Here is a 16,109-nt window from a genome sequence, read left to right on the forward strand (position 1 = left end):
GCATTGCTGGAAAATAATGGCGGCCACACAAAATACTGACACCTTGGGCCCAATTTGGACATTTTTAATTAGGGGTGTACTCACTTTTGTTGCCAGCAGTTTAGACATCGGATCGGATCATGTTGTCGGAAAGTTTTATAGCCCAGCTCTCAAACTTTGTCCGTTGGATATTCTGACTAAAACAGTCCGATGGAGCCCACACACGGTCGGATTATCCGACAACACGGTCCGATCGGACATTTTCCGTCTGAATATCCGACTGTGTGTACAAGGGCTTATAGTGTTATTATAAATGTATATCGTTTTGGAATTCTCCACAGTGCCGAAGAGAAAACACCCAACCACTCAAATCAGTCTCTGCTCCAAAGGAGCTAACACTCTATTTTTATTACACATATACATTAATAGAGCTACTGTATAATGCCCTCCTAATCAATCACACACTGACATATTCTGCAGTGCTGTACTAAGAACACTGAACCCTTCACATTACCGTCTGCACCAAAGGAACTTGCAATCTAACATTCCCTCTTAGCCCTTGTACACACGGGTCGGAGATTCTGACAACCAAATCCGTCAGATTTTGTCCGTCGGATTTTGTCCGAAACTGTTGCATACACACGGGCCGGACAAAGTTGTCGGAAAATCCGATCGTTCAGAACGTGATGACGTTATTACGTTACGATGGGACTACGTTCAGGCTAGTAGCCAATAGCTTTGATGTAGGAATTTGATCGGAGCATGCGTGGCATTTTGTCCAATCGGAATTCTCTACACACGATCGGACAAAGTCCGATTGGATCATGTTGTCGGAAAATTTTACCAACAAGTTGGAAAACTTGGTCCGTCGGATACTCCGACGGAAACAGTCCGATGGAGACCACACACAGTCGGAATATCCGACAAAACGGTCCGATCAGACACATTCCGTCGGAATCTCCAACCGGGTGTACAAGGGCTAAGGGTTAATGTTCTCAGAAGCCTTTTGACCCTACAGTATGGTTTTTATACTGTGGGAGAAAACCTACACAGGAACGCTGGAAACAGAACGCAGGACCCCGGTGCTACCAGGCCACAGTGGAAACCACTAGGTCACCATCTAGGAGCTATTTTGCTTTGCAGCCAGGCCAGCTCCTTCCTGGCACCACAATATATATATATATATATATATATATATATATATATATATATATATATATATATATATATATATATATTTACACACATATATATACACATATACATACACATACATATATATATATTATTACCCCCTGAACTCTCGAGTTAGGAATAGAATCTGTTGTATTTGAGTATACAAGGCTGAGATACAATTAGCTTACCTGCCTTGAAGATCCACTCAAGGTAGCCATTGAGCTCACGTTCTATTTGCTGCTGGCGCCTGAGTTTGAGGAATGCCCGCCGGTTCTCCACCCTCTCACGTTCCTTTGCAAACTCCCTACAAAGCAAGCACACATTTTCTGAGAGTGACTATAGAAAGGCGATTTCTAATATCATTTAAAAGAAAAATACTGTATTTTAACAAAAACTGAAATCTCTGAAAAAAAAAAATAAATAATCAGAAACAATACTAGCTTGTACTTGTGATCAGTCAATCAATGCAAAACTGATATTTCAAGTGGCTGTGGGAAAGTTTCATCTGTTTCACGGGGACGCTATTAATGAGATGTATTTTTATTTTTTGGTGTAGTATGTTGCTAGTTTAACACTTTTTATGTGGTATTTTCATAATTTTTGCACAAAAAAAAAAAAAAAAACTAAAGTCTTAAAGCCCAATTCAACTTTCAATGATTTTGCTGAGATTTTTGTGCAGGTATTATAGGAGTTAATTAATTATTTGATGTTCCTTAAGGCTAGGTTCACACATGTCCGGTGCAAATTTTCACTGCGAATTTCCAAAGCAGCTGCTCAGCTACAATTTAGCTGTGATTCAGATGTGGATTTTTGTAGCAAGTGGCCAACAGCGCCTTTTACCATTAGCTGGCTGATAGGGATTGGGCCGGGAAGCCGGCTGCCGCGTCCTTAACCATGTATGAATCGTCAGCTGTCCAGAAGATGTAGCGGTTTAGCGGGTTGAGACAAACCATTTACCTGACAGAGGTACTTACAATAATCAGCTTTAATTCATTTACGTAAATCATTTATCCCAAAACTAAAATAAATGCTGCTGTAACTGCTTATTAAGTGTTAGCTGGAGTTTGGCTTCAGTTTGTGAATGTATTTAAATCTGCTAGTGCATCTAACACCTCTTCCCCCGCCCCCCCGGATAAAGTGTGCATTCACACTTGCAAATGCACCGCTTGGCAATTAGATGCGAGATAACCAGCGGAGGGTTCCTGAAATTGGCTGCAAGAGGCATCCCCATTGAAAAACAAAGGGAGGCTGTTGGTTCCCACAGCTATTCGTACCCACTCACATATAATTGTTCATACCGTAATCACGTGAGTGGGTGTGATTAGCTGTAGGAGCCAGTAGCCTCCCATTGCTTTCTAAGCCCTTGTACACACGGTCGGACATTCCGATGGACAGTGTCCGATCGGACCGTGTTGTCGGATAATCCGACTGTGTGTGGGCTCCATCGGACTGTTTCCGTCAGAATATCCGACCGACCAAGTAATCCAGCTGGGTTATAAAATTTTCCGACAACATGACTTTGTCTGATCATGTGTAGAGAATTCCGATCGGACAAAGTACCACACATGCTCAGATCAAAATCCTAGACCAAAGCTATTGGCTACTAGCCTGAACGTAGTCCCGTCCTAACGAAATAACGTCATCACGTTAAGTACGATCGGATTTTCTGACAACTTTGTCCGACTGTGTGTATGCAACAGTTTCGGACAAAATCCGACGGATTTGGTTGTCGGAATGTACAACCGTGTTTACAAGGGCTAAGAAAGAATGGTCCTTACACTTGTGGTCATTGGTAAGAATTACCTCCTTACAGATAGTTAAAAATATCACTGGTGTCAGTGGGAACTTATCTGAGAGGTATAAATTGCCTAATGATGAAGGAACCCCTACAACCTCTGTAGGAACCCTGGTTGAGAATCACTGGATTAGAGAACCCTAGCAGAGTTTCCCGCGATTAGCTGCCAGAGGCAGCCCTATAGAAAGCAATGGGAGGCTACTGGCTCCTACAGCTATTCGTACCCACTCACATATAATTGTTCATACCGTGATCACGTGAGTCGGTGTGATTAGCTGTATGGAGCCAGTTCACATATCTCCGGGGCGGCTGCGGAGCGCAATGCAGAAAAAAACGCGTGCGTCTTTGAATTCGGCCCTGAGACGGAGCCAGTCATAGAATCGGCCCTGAGTCGTCCCTGAAACGGGGAACAGGGACGCACAGCGCTCCTGTGCGTTCTGCAGCGGGTTATAGTGAGAACCCGGGCTGAGGGTTTTAGAGCCTGAAGTCCCTTTCTTGGTCCAGAGAATAGGATTAGGAGGTGATTGGATCTCCTAAATTTTTTAACCCTTCGTAGATAGGTGAGAAGGCATCGCCTTACATCTAAGCAATGGAATCCCCCCCCCCCATTATTAGGGTTTTTCGCAAAAGGATGGTAGTGTTATAGTGTCCATAGTGTACTATGGAAAAGCTGATTACACCTTGGGCAGATACAAAGGATCTGGTCTGAGGGAGATCCTATCTGGTAGGACCAACAAAAAGGGTTCTTTAATACAGTGGTCATCAACCCTGTCCTCAGGGCCCACTAACAGGCCAGGTTTTCTGTATTACCTTGGGGAGATGCAGACTAGAATACTGCAGTCACTGAGCAGCAAATGAGATCACCTGAGAAGTATTTCAGTTATCTTGAAAACCTGGCCTGTTAGTGGGCCCTGAGGACAGGGTTGATGACCACTGCTTTAATAGATAGACCCTGCAAATCTCCTACTCTTCTAGCTGTAGTAATCACTAGGAGGAAAGTTAATTTTAAGGTCAAAAATGTAAATGACATTTTTTCTAATGCCACGTACACAGGACCGGACTTTGACGGACTAGGTCCGTCAGTCTTCCCAACGGACTTTCAGCAGAGTTCCGACAGACTTTCCAAACGAACGGACTTGGCCACACACAAGCACACCAAAGTCCGACGGATTCCGACGTACGGCCGGACTAGAATAAAGAAGTTCATAGCCAGTAGCCAATAGCTGCCCTAGCGTCGGTTTTCGTCCATCGGACTAGCATACAGACGAACGGATTTTTTCGACCGGATTCGAGTCCGTCGGAAAGATTTGAAAACATGTTTGCTGTCTAAAAATCAGATGGACTTTAGATTTAAAAGGTCCGATGAAGCCCACACACTATCGAATTGTCTGGCGGATTTGTTCCGTCGGACCTAGTCCGTCAAAGTCCGGTCATGTGTACGCGGCATAAGGGTCCAAAGGGGTGTCCAGATAAAGCCTCTAGTACCCTTGTTAGTTGCCAAGGGGGGAACCTTTCGTGACAGGTGAGATGAGAAAACAGTTGCTTGGGATTGATGAAGGTTTTAGTTGTAGTGGTACAAAGAAGCATGACCTCTTTAAGGACTAGCTGTAGAGATGAGTAAGCAGAGGGGTCCGGAGTTTATGTATAGGCAAGTTCTAAAGTCAACACTCTATGCTCCGCTTGCCCAAATTCAGCTCTTATATCTTTCCTGACCCCTCTTATATTGTTCTGCAAATATCCTCTCGTGAAGGCCTTGAAAGGTAGTTGAAGGAACGATTATGTGTGCATTAAGGGACCGGTATTTGGACATATTCTGTCTGTATGGCATCTCAACCCTCGGGTCAGCCAACCAAAATCTAGACAATCTCCATAAGTACAGGGGCATGGTCCAATATAACAATTCCAAACCTATTAGCTGCTCTGAAAAAAAACTTTACATAAATTGCCATTGAAAACAAATAAACTTTGTTTAAATTCATCACTTTAATGTCTCACTATCAGTGAAATGACATAATCCAAAAGTAAAACAAGCGATTGATTGAACAATAAAGAAATAATAAAGTCCCGGAAACCCGGTCCAAAAAAATAAAGTCCACCAAATATGCTTGGATCTTTAGTAATCTGTTAATCGTGGCATCACACAAAAGAAACACCCAGAAAGCAGTGACAAATTCCAAGGAAAAGATCCTCCACCACTGTTCACACCGTCGCTTACCAGATTCTGAGATCTCTTTTTTTAGGGAGATCTACGGGAGCTTGTAATTTCTTTCACAGACAGGGGTTTGCTTAAAGAGTCAGGAGGGTAGTCCCCACAACTGCGTCCCAGATGGTACCAAGGTATTCTAGGCAGTATTCATCCCCCATGTAGAAAACAAAAATGCCTCCATAGTGTAATTCTTACACAAAATATTTATTAAATAAAAGAATTGCACTTGCAAACGTTCTTTCATATAAGCGCTGCAATTAAAATCAACAAGCCGGCCGCCTCTTCGGCGCTGCACGTGTCTTCCGGGTCCAGCGCGGTATGCAGTGATGTCAGCACATCGCTCCTCCCTACGCCGTTTCGTCACAGATGACGTCTTCCAGAGGCACATATGCCCCGTAGCAAAAATAGTGATTTCCCGGACCTTAGGCAGAACAGAGCCCCCTGAAAACACCAGGTCAACGCGGGAAAAGGGGTGGCCAAGTGGCAGGTATACATCAGTTTAGTGGGGTTCCCCATCTCCAAACATCGGTAGATGGGATGCCTCAGCTCAAGCCATAAGATGGGATGTATCATCCGAGGCCATTTTGTCAATGTCAGGGTCAGGAACCCTGTTTAAAAGTCACCCAAAATCAAGATATGATCAGTAGATTAGGCTGTCAGGCGTGCCACTATATGGTAAATCAACTGAATTGGGGCTTGAGGTGGTAAGTATAGACCCCAAATCACCAGTTCCGTACAATAAACAATAGCATGAATAATAACATATCTACCCTCTGTGTCCAACATCAATGGTGATGGTGATGGTGATGCTTCTTCAAGGTAAGGAGAGCAGGAGGATCGGGAGCAGACAAAAGTAGGTGGGGACACCCAAAATTCCCCAAGTGGACAGGAACAGTAGAGGCGTAAAGAAGTTGTCTGCCGCTCCCAAGCCCTATGTGCTGGGTCACGACCTCAACTGTCAGGCGCTAAAGCATGCTGCAAATATAGTTCACAAGTGAAGGAATGTAGAATCCTGTAGGTAAAACATTTTTGTTACAGAGAAATGATATCAATGCTTTCCTGGGGCTTCCTCTTCCTATGAAGTGTCCCCCCCCCCGCCCCCCCCAATACTGGTTGGGAATATCTAGTTGATGTAGTATTAAAGGCATATAAGAAACCAGCTCATTCCCACGCATGGTCACCTATACCTAAAATATCACTTTTGGGTGGAGATGCCCTTTGAAATACATATTGAAAGATTATATTAAAGCTTTGTTTCTATATATAATATTTATATTAATATATATATAATCTGTGATTAAATACACAAGCGGATAGCCCCATGTTGGACATACCCAGACTATCTAATGCCGCGTACACACGAGCGGATTGTATGGCGTACTTAGTCCGTCATACAATCCGACGGACAGTCCGTCATACTTTCGACTGAACGGACTTGACCACACACGGATGCACAAACAGTCCGTCGAAAGCTTGCGCGATGACGTGTACAGCACGTACGACGGGACTAGAAATAGGAATTTCAATACACAGCAAAGCACCCTTCCACTGTGTAAATCCTTTCTGGGCATGCGCCATTCTTAGTCCGTCGAACTAGCCTACTGACGAGCGGATTGTCCGCTGAAACCAAAGTACGACGGACAGAATTTCGAAAAATCCGAAATACTTAGTCCGCCAGACTGCACGCTGAAAAAGTCCGCTGAAGCCCACACACGAGCGGACTGTCCGCTGAAATGTGTTTCGACGGACTAAGTACGCCATACACCTAATGCCGCGTACACACGGGCGGACTGTAACTGTTATCTCAAGTCTATGGGTAACATTATTAGTGCTGCATAGTGACTGTACTTTACTGTTCTTCTCCACAGTGCAAATCTAGCAGTGTGCATGGGCTGATAAGGAACAACAAACTGTCTAGAATAGATGGTTTAGCAAGGATGTCAACTGATTGCCTAATCTACAGTTGGCCAATAGAGGAACAATCCACAAAAAATAAAAGGAAATCATAAAAAGTACTCAGTGACAAGCCTTCAAAATATGAAATACTCATTAAAAAAGCTCCTTTTAGGTAAAGGTTAGAAAAACCTGAAATGTTTTATATGGGAATGGGATCAAGTGACAAGGGCACTGTGGTATATATCAAAGTGATAAACTTAAAAAAAAAAAAAAAAGATTCCTTTTAAGATGAAAATTGGAGATCCAAGAGCCCTAAAAAGGATCTCTGTGGGGCCAGGTCGCATCTCGTTACACCCATGGCCCAGACTTTTAAATGTGAGCCGGCGAGGTCAGTAAGACGACAGATTGATTTTAATGGAATGATAAAAAAATAATAATTGCAGCGCCTTAGAGGAAATGAAAGAGGACTAAAATAGAGAAGGAAATAACGGGAGAAGCTGTGCAGGGAGACAAAGATGAAAGCAGAACAGAGACCGTTGGACGCGTGTCATCCTCTGCTCTCTATGATGAATAATTTAGAGTCGCGGCTCAGCCTAGCGGTGTGATCCTGTGCTATGATGTCTACCCCCCGTGGGGCTCAGTGATAGGTCACTCCGAGAGTCGCCGGCAAACAAGACTTACTGGCGGGGGGGGGGGGGGGATGACAACAATGGCGACAAACAAAGGCAATTCTCTCTCGTCCTCCTTAGAGAGGGTGTTTGAGTTCCCAGAGGAGAGGTAGAAAACAGAGTAACATCATCTAAATGGCAGCTTTAGACTGTCGGGTGTCTGAAGAAGAACTGGCAAGAGATTTGCTGGTCCCTTTGCAGCGTCAGGACCCGGCACTAAACTTTTCCTCCAATGAACGCGTGCGAAGAACGTGCAATGGATGTCGCTCTTCCTTTTCTTTGGAGATAAGGGAACAATCGGTTCCAGAAATGTGATAGAAATAATCGGAAGAACCCTACAATAGATTCTTGAATCTGCCACATCCCTTTCGGGTCATGTGTGATCACATAGCGGAATTATTGCAATAAATGACCCCAGATAATCCGCTACAGGTTCACCGAAATCTGCCACAAACAGGAGAATCTTACAGCCAGATATGAAGCCTGTTGGTCCTTCCACTGAACACCAAATGGAGCGCCTCTTCACTTCTAATCAGTAACTAGTTTTCTCCTGAATCTATAAGCCCTTGTACACACGGTCAGAGAATCCATCGGAATGTGTCCTATCGGACCGTGTTGTCGGATAATCCGACTGTGTGTGGTCTGCATCGGACTGATTCCGTCGGAATATCCGTTGGACCCAATTTTCCAACATGTTGGAAATATTTCCCGACCAACTGGTTCGATCGGACATACTCCGATCATGTGTAGAGAATTTTGATCGGACCAAGTGACACGCATGCTCAGATCAAATTCCTACATCAAAGCTATTGGCTACTAGCCTGAATGTAGTCCCATCGTAACGAAATTACGTCATCACGTTCTGAAAGATCGGATTTTTCGCCAACTTTGTCCAACCGTGTGTATGCAACAGTTTCGGACAAGACTCGACGGACAAATTCCGACGGATTTGGTTGTGGAAATCTCCGACCGTGTGTACAAGGGCTTTAGGAAACATTGAGCCCTACAAAAACTATTTTTTTTTTTTTTTTTTTTTACTAAATATTTTTGGAACCAACATTCAGTCAAGCTTGGCAAATACATATTTTTAGAAGCTGAATTAAAAGTTTTCTAGCATGCAATTGTTCCACAAGTTATTTCGTAGTTGGATGTTAATAACTGACCTTTCCATTTAAACACTGTATGCAGTGTGGGGAACCGCATGCGATTTGGACAGGAATCACACCACATTCCTGTTCAAATCACATGCGATTCTGCAGCAGTGCGATTTGAGTCATGCCTTCTGTATGACCGCAATCCGCATCAAAAGGACCCCTTCTTTTTGCCACACCAGAATCGGATCGCATGCGTGTTCACACCCATGTAATCTGATTCTGCAAATCCCACTGCATTTTGAAAACTGATTTCGGGGTACACACCCACAGCAGTTTGCATGAACCGGGGTGCAATTTTTATGCGGTGCGGAAACTGCACAGAATTCGCTGTGAGTTCTGAACCGCATCAGTGTGACTCAGGCCTAAGTGACAAAACAATTGTCCTAGCATCCATGGCAGCAGTACTCTCTATGCAAACAGGACTTCCCCAAATTCTTATCTATCTGCTTCTGTAATGTGTTCACTACCCTTTCCAGAAGTCTGCACAGAATCCACCTTTTCACAAAAAATGAAAAGGCGAGCCAACATGGCCACCATCAGTGTAGTGCATGGAAACTAACAAGCCTAAAAACAATTACGTATGCAGTTTAGAGTAAATGTCTAATATGAGGTCATATCAGTGGTGTAAATCAGCTGTTGACAAAAAGCTAACCCCAGGGGCAAATAAGGAATTGCCTCTATGGCTTTGGTCTCTATCCTAAAATGTTAGAATGTATCTGCATGTCTCAAATTTCATCCTGAATCGGTTTTGAGAAGGCTGTACTCCGCTTGGTACTGAAAATGTTGGGGCTTTTTGATTCCTCATCATCACAGACAGGGCCGGGACAAGGGGTGGGCAGAAGGGGACGGCTGCCCTGGGCACTGTGGTACCATGTGAGGTGAAAGGGCCACCGCAAGCAGATGGGGGGGGGAGAGAATTTTTATTGGAAGGGGGAACTTGGAGGGTGGCAGAGGGTAAGTATTGTTCTAGGAGGGGAAATTTGTGGGGGTATGCTAAGAGGTTAATTTAGGGGGCTTTGTGTGGGGAAGGGGAATGAGAGAAGAGGATTTGTGCTTGGGGGGGGGGATATTTCCAGTGGGGGGGGAGAGAGATGATGTATACTGGGAGAATTTTTAGGGGTAGGGAATTTTTGCTAGGAGAGAGAGATGATTTTTTTTGGGGGGGGGGGGGGGGCAAAGATTTGTGATGGGAGGGGGGATTTCAGAATGGGGGAATCATTTGTACTGGGAGGAGGGGAAATTATGCTTGGGGGAGTGAAAAGGATGAGTGCTCAGTTTTTTTGTTGAGGAGAATCTTTGTTGCCACATAATACTCATACATATTGGGGGGGGGGGGGGCACAGTTTGACATGTTCGCCCTGGGCTCTAGAAGACCTTGTCCCAGCACTGATCACAGACCACATGAGTTAAACATATCTGGACCGCTGGGGCATTTCATGTGGCTCTCGCATTCTCCTGCAGCTCCACCAACCCCCTCGTCACCACCCCCCATCTTGTCCCAGCAGTTGGCAGGAGAGAGGAAGACAGAACTCCTCCTGCAGGTCCTGCCCCTTTCTGTGCACCCGTAGCACCCACTAGTCTCCACCTCCCCTGGTCTCAGCATTCAGCAGACTCCGGCAGCTGACTCCATCCCTCCTCTAGACCCCGCACTTTCTTCTTCCCAGCCCTGCCCTTAGCTTCTTCCCGGCAGTAGCACATGGTGCAGGAGGGGCACTGTGATGTAAGGGATGGTGGGGGACTCCTGACATCTGATGTAAAAGGGGGGGGGGGTGCTCTAGACAACTGCTTATAATTATTATGAGAATAATTAAATTCTATGCCAATTGAAAAGGAGGGTTTGGAGGCTGTTCAGATAGAACACCATGGCAGATATCTGCAGATACCCTTTGAGGACAACCATAATGCTGATAGGGCCCACAATTAGATTGAGTTTGACACCCCTCTCATAGACCAGTGGTCTCCAAACTATGGCCAGATGCGGCCCTTTGATTGCTTTTATCTGGCCCTTGGGCAGGGCCGTTTTTAAGGCAGGGCAAAAGGGGCAGCTGCCCTGGGCCCTGTCATTGTTGTGGGGCCCAAAGCAGCTGCCTCATACTTGCCAACTATCCCAGTTTAAATTCCCTCGTCCCTTGAGGTTTTAATCCTGTGCTGTGTCCCGATATCTCAGTGTGAAGTGCTGCTACTAATGCTGCCCAGCTCTGCCATATTGTTGTGTAAAGATGACTCACCTGCAGACCCTGTGTTTACATGTAAATTACCGGAATTCATATGTAAATAGCGGCTGCCGGCAGCATTGATATGTATATCATGGCCCCCTGAGGTCATATCCACAGTAATCTCTAGAAACCAATCAACAAGCAGAAATCATGTGCTGTAACCTCTAGCAACTAATCTGTGAGCCTTAAAGTGTGCTGTAACCTCTAGCAACCAGTCCGCGAGCGGTATTGATACACTGTAACCTCTGGCAACCAATCGCAATAGCTGCCTGGTCTGATTCAGTAAACTGATTTTGAGACTAACTGCTATTTATTGTATGTCTCAGAGCAGATGGTGAGCGAAACTACATGGGGGGGGGGCAAGAAAAGTTTTGCCCAGGGCCCAATCAATATTAAAGACAGCCCTGCCCTTGGGGCACTATTCCCCCCCATTGATTTAAGACACTATTCTTCCAGGTAACATCAACAATGGGGCACCATTTCTCCCACTGACACCAACAATGGGGCACTATTCCTCCCAATGATACCAATGAGGGGATACTATTCCTCCCTATAATGCCAAATGTGGTAATGTTTACTCTGACGCCAGAAAAACTTCCACTCCCGCTGGCCACAATCCGGCCACCTGACAGAACCTCTAGCAATATTTTTATTGTTAGGCTTTAGTACCACTTCAGGTAGAGTTAGGGCTATTTGTTTTCTACATTTATGCATTGTCTGCATTAAGGTAAAAAAAAAATGCCCCAATACCTGCCTACCTTCCCCCATCCCTGAACACTTACCTGGTTCTATATCACTGCTCCATTGCTGTCTCTGGCTATAGCACTGCTACCTTCACTTCTCTGAGGACACCAGAAATTCTACTGCTGTCAGTCAACTCTTGTGTGGAGGGAGCGGGGAGCGTAACTTACTGTTGCTGTGTAGGTCTATGGAAGCACACAGCCCAGCTGGGGACCCGGTGGGATTGCGCATATGTGGGTGCCATCTTAGCACCCGGCTTGCAAAAGGAGGCACCCGAAGGAAGGTGGAGACTACCGAACTGGCAGAAGGAAAAGGGGACCTGTCTGTGCAATATCGTTGCACAGAGAAGCAGGGCCGTCTTTAGGGCCCAGGGCAGCTGCTCCTTTTGCCCTGCCTTGTCATTGTTATGGGGCCCAAAGCAGCTGCCTCATACTTGCCAACTATCCCAGTTTACATTCCCTTGTCCCTTGAAGTTTTAGTCCTGTGCTGCTACTAATACTGCCCAGCTCTGCCCTATTGCTGTGTACAGATGACTTGCCTATAGACCTGTGTTTAGATATGCATGTCACTGCTATTTACATATGAATTCCATTATTTACATGTAAATAGCTGAGGCCAACTGCATTGATATGTAATTCATAGGTATATCATGCCCCCCTGCAGTGTGGAGATTACTGTACAGCAATCTCTAGCAGCCAATCAACAATCAGAAATGTGCTGTAACCTCTAGCAACTAATCAGTGATCCGTAATGTGTGCTGTAACCTCTAGCAACCAGTCAGTAAGTAGTAATGATATGCTGTAACCTCTGGCAACCAATCGCAATCGCTGCCTGATCTGATACAGTAAACTGATTTTAAGTCTAGCTGCTATTTATTGTATGTCTCAGAGAAGGTGGAGAGCAAAATTGCATGGGGGGCCCTAAGAAATTTTTTGCCCAGGGTCCAATCAATATTAAAGACGGCCCTGCAGAGAAGGCAAATAGCCTTTTAGTACCACTTTAAAGTCTATTTTTTTTTTTAAATAAATAAAAAGTTATGTTTTAGCCTCCCATTAAAGATATTTCTCATAAGTTTTGGTAATGGCAGACAGTGAGGGTAAAATCTCCCTAATGGAAACACAGAGGCTTTAAACCCTTCTTTTGTCCAAGATTAAACAAAACCTTTTGACTTAAGTCGGGCTTTCTTTTTTTATGTCACAGATGAAGTCTGATTTCTTGGTTCGATATTTTTTGTGATGGACATTTCTGGTTGAAAGTGGTGGAAATTCTCAGAAATTGGCCAATATAACAGCCAGTGGGTATAGAAATAGCCAGCATTTTATTGTGCGTGGAACATAGCAATCAATTGTGCACAGAGAAAGAAAGGGAGCTATGGGTTGGATTTACTAAAAGCAAAGAGACTGTGCAGTCTGCGAGTCTTAGTAAATGAGGTGAGCTCTGCTGACTTTCACCATCCAATCATATTCAAGCAAAAATTGTGTTTTTTTTTTTTTTTTTTTATTCTTCTTGGATGTGATTGGGTATTCTTTGTAAAGTGAAGCTTCACCTCCTTTAGTAAGCGATGGAGCAACGGCGTCTGCAAAGTGTACAGTCTATTTGCCTTTAGTAAATCTACCTCCAATGTGTCACTTAATACCACTCACCCGGACAGGACACCCAGGACCAGGTTCAGCATGAAGAAGGAGCCAACAATAATGAGAGGGATGAAGTACAGCCAATTCCACATTGCTCCCACAGCATCGTTGGTCTGCAAAAAAAACAAAAAAATTCAAACATTAGGCAAAAAATAAATAATTACAAACTAAAACCTTTCACGTGTGTGTTCCCACCAAAGGCACAAAGTCACTTCCTTATTCAGCTGGTGTTGAGTTGCCACTTAGCACCTGAAAGGTAAAAGTAGGCTTGAAGTGGGAGTGGTTGCTGGGTAGGACAGGGATACTTTGTTGGGTTTACTGGAGGATGAACATCTCTAGTCACCCTCCTTATGTTAAAGAGGAAGTAAACTCTCACACTCCGACGCTTCTTTTCATTTAGTCCATTATAATAAGTCATTATCAGACTATAGCCACTGTAATCAGCCCAAATCCCATAATACTGTTGAAAGAAACTTTAAAAAAACTTGTTTCCAGGGGTTAGGCAGCGCCATCTTAAGTATTGTTTTCTGAGTCCACAGTGGAGTGTATTTCCGCCCTTACATTGCGCACTTCCTGTACTGTTAACCAAGCCTCCTTCTCAATCCAACGTTTCTATGGCAACCCTGCTTCCCTGTTCATAGCTGACTTGTTTTATTTCATAGTATTTACTTGTGCTGATTTTCTAGTGTTGCCTGTGTGAGTCCTACCAGCTTCAGCTGATAAGACTGCAGTACTGCTGTCCCATTCCCTGGTTTACACTGTATGTGAGGTCACATGGTGTGTAGGAGGAAGCTCTGAGTGATTAGCAGAGTTCAGTGTTGTGCTGTAGGAAGTCCTGATAACAGATAGATAAGACATAGAGTGTGTGCTGTAAATCAGGGGAGATCTGGGCATGCTCAGTGACTTCATTCTACAGAACAAAAAGGATTACAACAATACTAAGCGAGTAAGGAGATATCTACAAGCCGTATTCATTAGGGATTTTTTTTATGCTGATTCACATGGGACAAAGTTGTAGGGGAGGGTTTACAACCACTTTAGGCATTTAGCACAGCAGGGTTGGGGTATCACAAGAGGATGAGGGGGATGAACTAAAACTGGAACATATAGGATCAGGAGCAACTGTGCCTAGTAGGCAATCAGTTTCTAGCATTAGCTTGTTCAGTTAAGCTTTAAAAAAACCAAAAGCTATAAGTTGATTGGTTGCCATGCAGAGCTACCCCAGATTCAGTTTGCTCCAGTTTTAGTAAATTCCCCTCCCTGCGTGTTCCTTGGTTGGTATACAGAGACGGTGATTTGGAGTTCTGGTCTATGACTGCTCCTCTAGCCTGGTCACCCAGTACGGTCTCTAGTGGGCCTAAACCTATAGGCCTAGTCATGAATGTATTCCTCTATGCAAGCCCTGATTACATCGGCACAGAGAGTTCTATATCCTTTCTAGCTATAGATGTATATAAAAAAAAAAAAAAAAAAAATCCTCCCCTCTCTCTCTCTCTGCTGATTCATATTTAATCGTTCCCTCCAGACACTTCCTGCAGATAACAGGAAATTGTGATATTGCTGGCTTGGAAGGCAGTCCCAGGAGGCCCAGTTATGGTACATGGAGTGGGTGCAGATCACACCCTGGAATTTGATTTAACATACACAAAACAGAAAAAAAATCCTTCTTAGCCCCAGAACACAGGATTGCCTGATTTACTAGCGTACTACTCTGAATTGGCTAGTTTCTTTTTCCAAAGCTAGTCCACAAATTTCACCTTTAACCTCCCCGGCGGGATGATTATTTCTGGTTTTAGGTGCTGAAAGCGGTACAATTATTTTGCATGGAAATTTGGCGTTTTATATTGTAGGCCTGCAATTCTTAGGAATAACTCACTTGAATCTGTTCAAACCAGAGTCTAGCAGACATCCCGGGTATGATAAAGTTTATAATATAATAAATAATAATAAAAATTATTCAATAATGTAATCAAATCCAAAAACACTAAATCTAATGACAGCGACAATTCTGCAAATGAGCAAATTTCACTGTTTGATGACGAATTTCCCCACAAATCGCTATCGCTCAATTCTGCAAGTCATTCTAATTTATTATCGCTGTTTTCTAGCTGGTCTAAAATCACTTTGTCCATAGCAACCAAAAAGTGTCCCTTTATGTCAAATCTCCAAATTCCAGGCAGAAAAAAACAGTATTTATAATATAAAAGTGCATGCAGGGCACTGGACCGACCACTAGGGACAAAGGGGGTGTGTATTTTTTTTTATACAGTACTGTATGTGTATTGTGTATTTTTACTTTTTTGAATTTGGCGCCAATGTCCGCTCCCGTGCGTCGTAACGTCGCAGGGAACGGAGCTCGGCGGCACTCGGGCACTGTGTGAATCGAGCGGAGGATGGCTCCCACACAGCAGGGAACACATCGCTGGATCCAGGGGACAAGGTAAATAACCTCTCCCTGTATCCAGCGATGCGATCCCGGTCTGGCTCAGGCTGCAATTTCAGTACCATGAGCGGTAACCCCGAGCCGGACTCGGGATTACCGCCAGGGAGGTTAAAGAGAACCAGTCAAAACTGGGCCCATGAATGAATGCTCTTATTAAAGCTGGCCATACACTGTGCACATTTCTGGCAGTTCCTGAGGAAC

At 44.3% G+C, this 16,109-nt stretch overlaps 1 protein-coding gene across 10 annotated transcripts in view; it reads right to left on the bottom strand.

Annotated features, from left to right (window-relative positions):
- CACNA1B (calcium voltage-gated channel subunit alpha1 B) overlaps nucleotides 1-16,109 on the bottom strand; it is a 495,135-nt gene that overhangs the window by 239,239 nt on the left and 239,787 nt on the right. For all 10 annotated transcript variants that reach the window (XM_077467940.1, XM_077467939.1, XM_077467936.1 and 7 more), the window contains exons 8-9: nucleotides 13,475-13,578; nucleotides 1,344-1,459 (exon numbers count right to left, since the gene is read on the bottom strand). In XM_077467940.1, the coding sequence (XP_077324066.1) occupies nucleotides 1,344-1,459; nucleotides 13,475-13,578 (220 nt within the window). The remainder of the gene's footprint in view (nucleotides 1-1,343; nucleotides 1,460-13,474; nucleotides 13,579-16,109) is intronic.

The sequence above is a fragment of the Lithobates pipiens genome, unplaced genomic scaffold (assembly GCF_037356315.1).
Source record: "Lithobates pipiens isolate NorthernLeopardFrog02 unplaced genomic scaffold, aLitPip1_a1.2 Scaffold_11, whole genome shotgun sequence".
In the NCBI taxonomy this organism is placed as follows: Eukaryota; Metazoa; Chordata; class Amphibia; order Anura; family Ranidae; genus Lithobates; species Lithobates pipiens.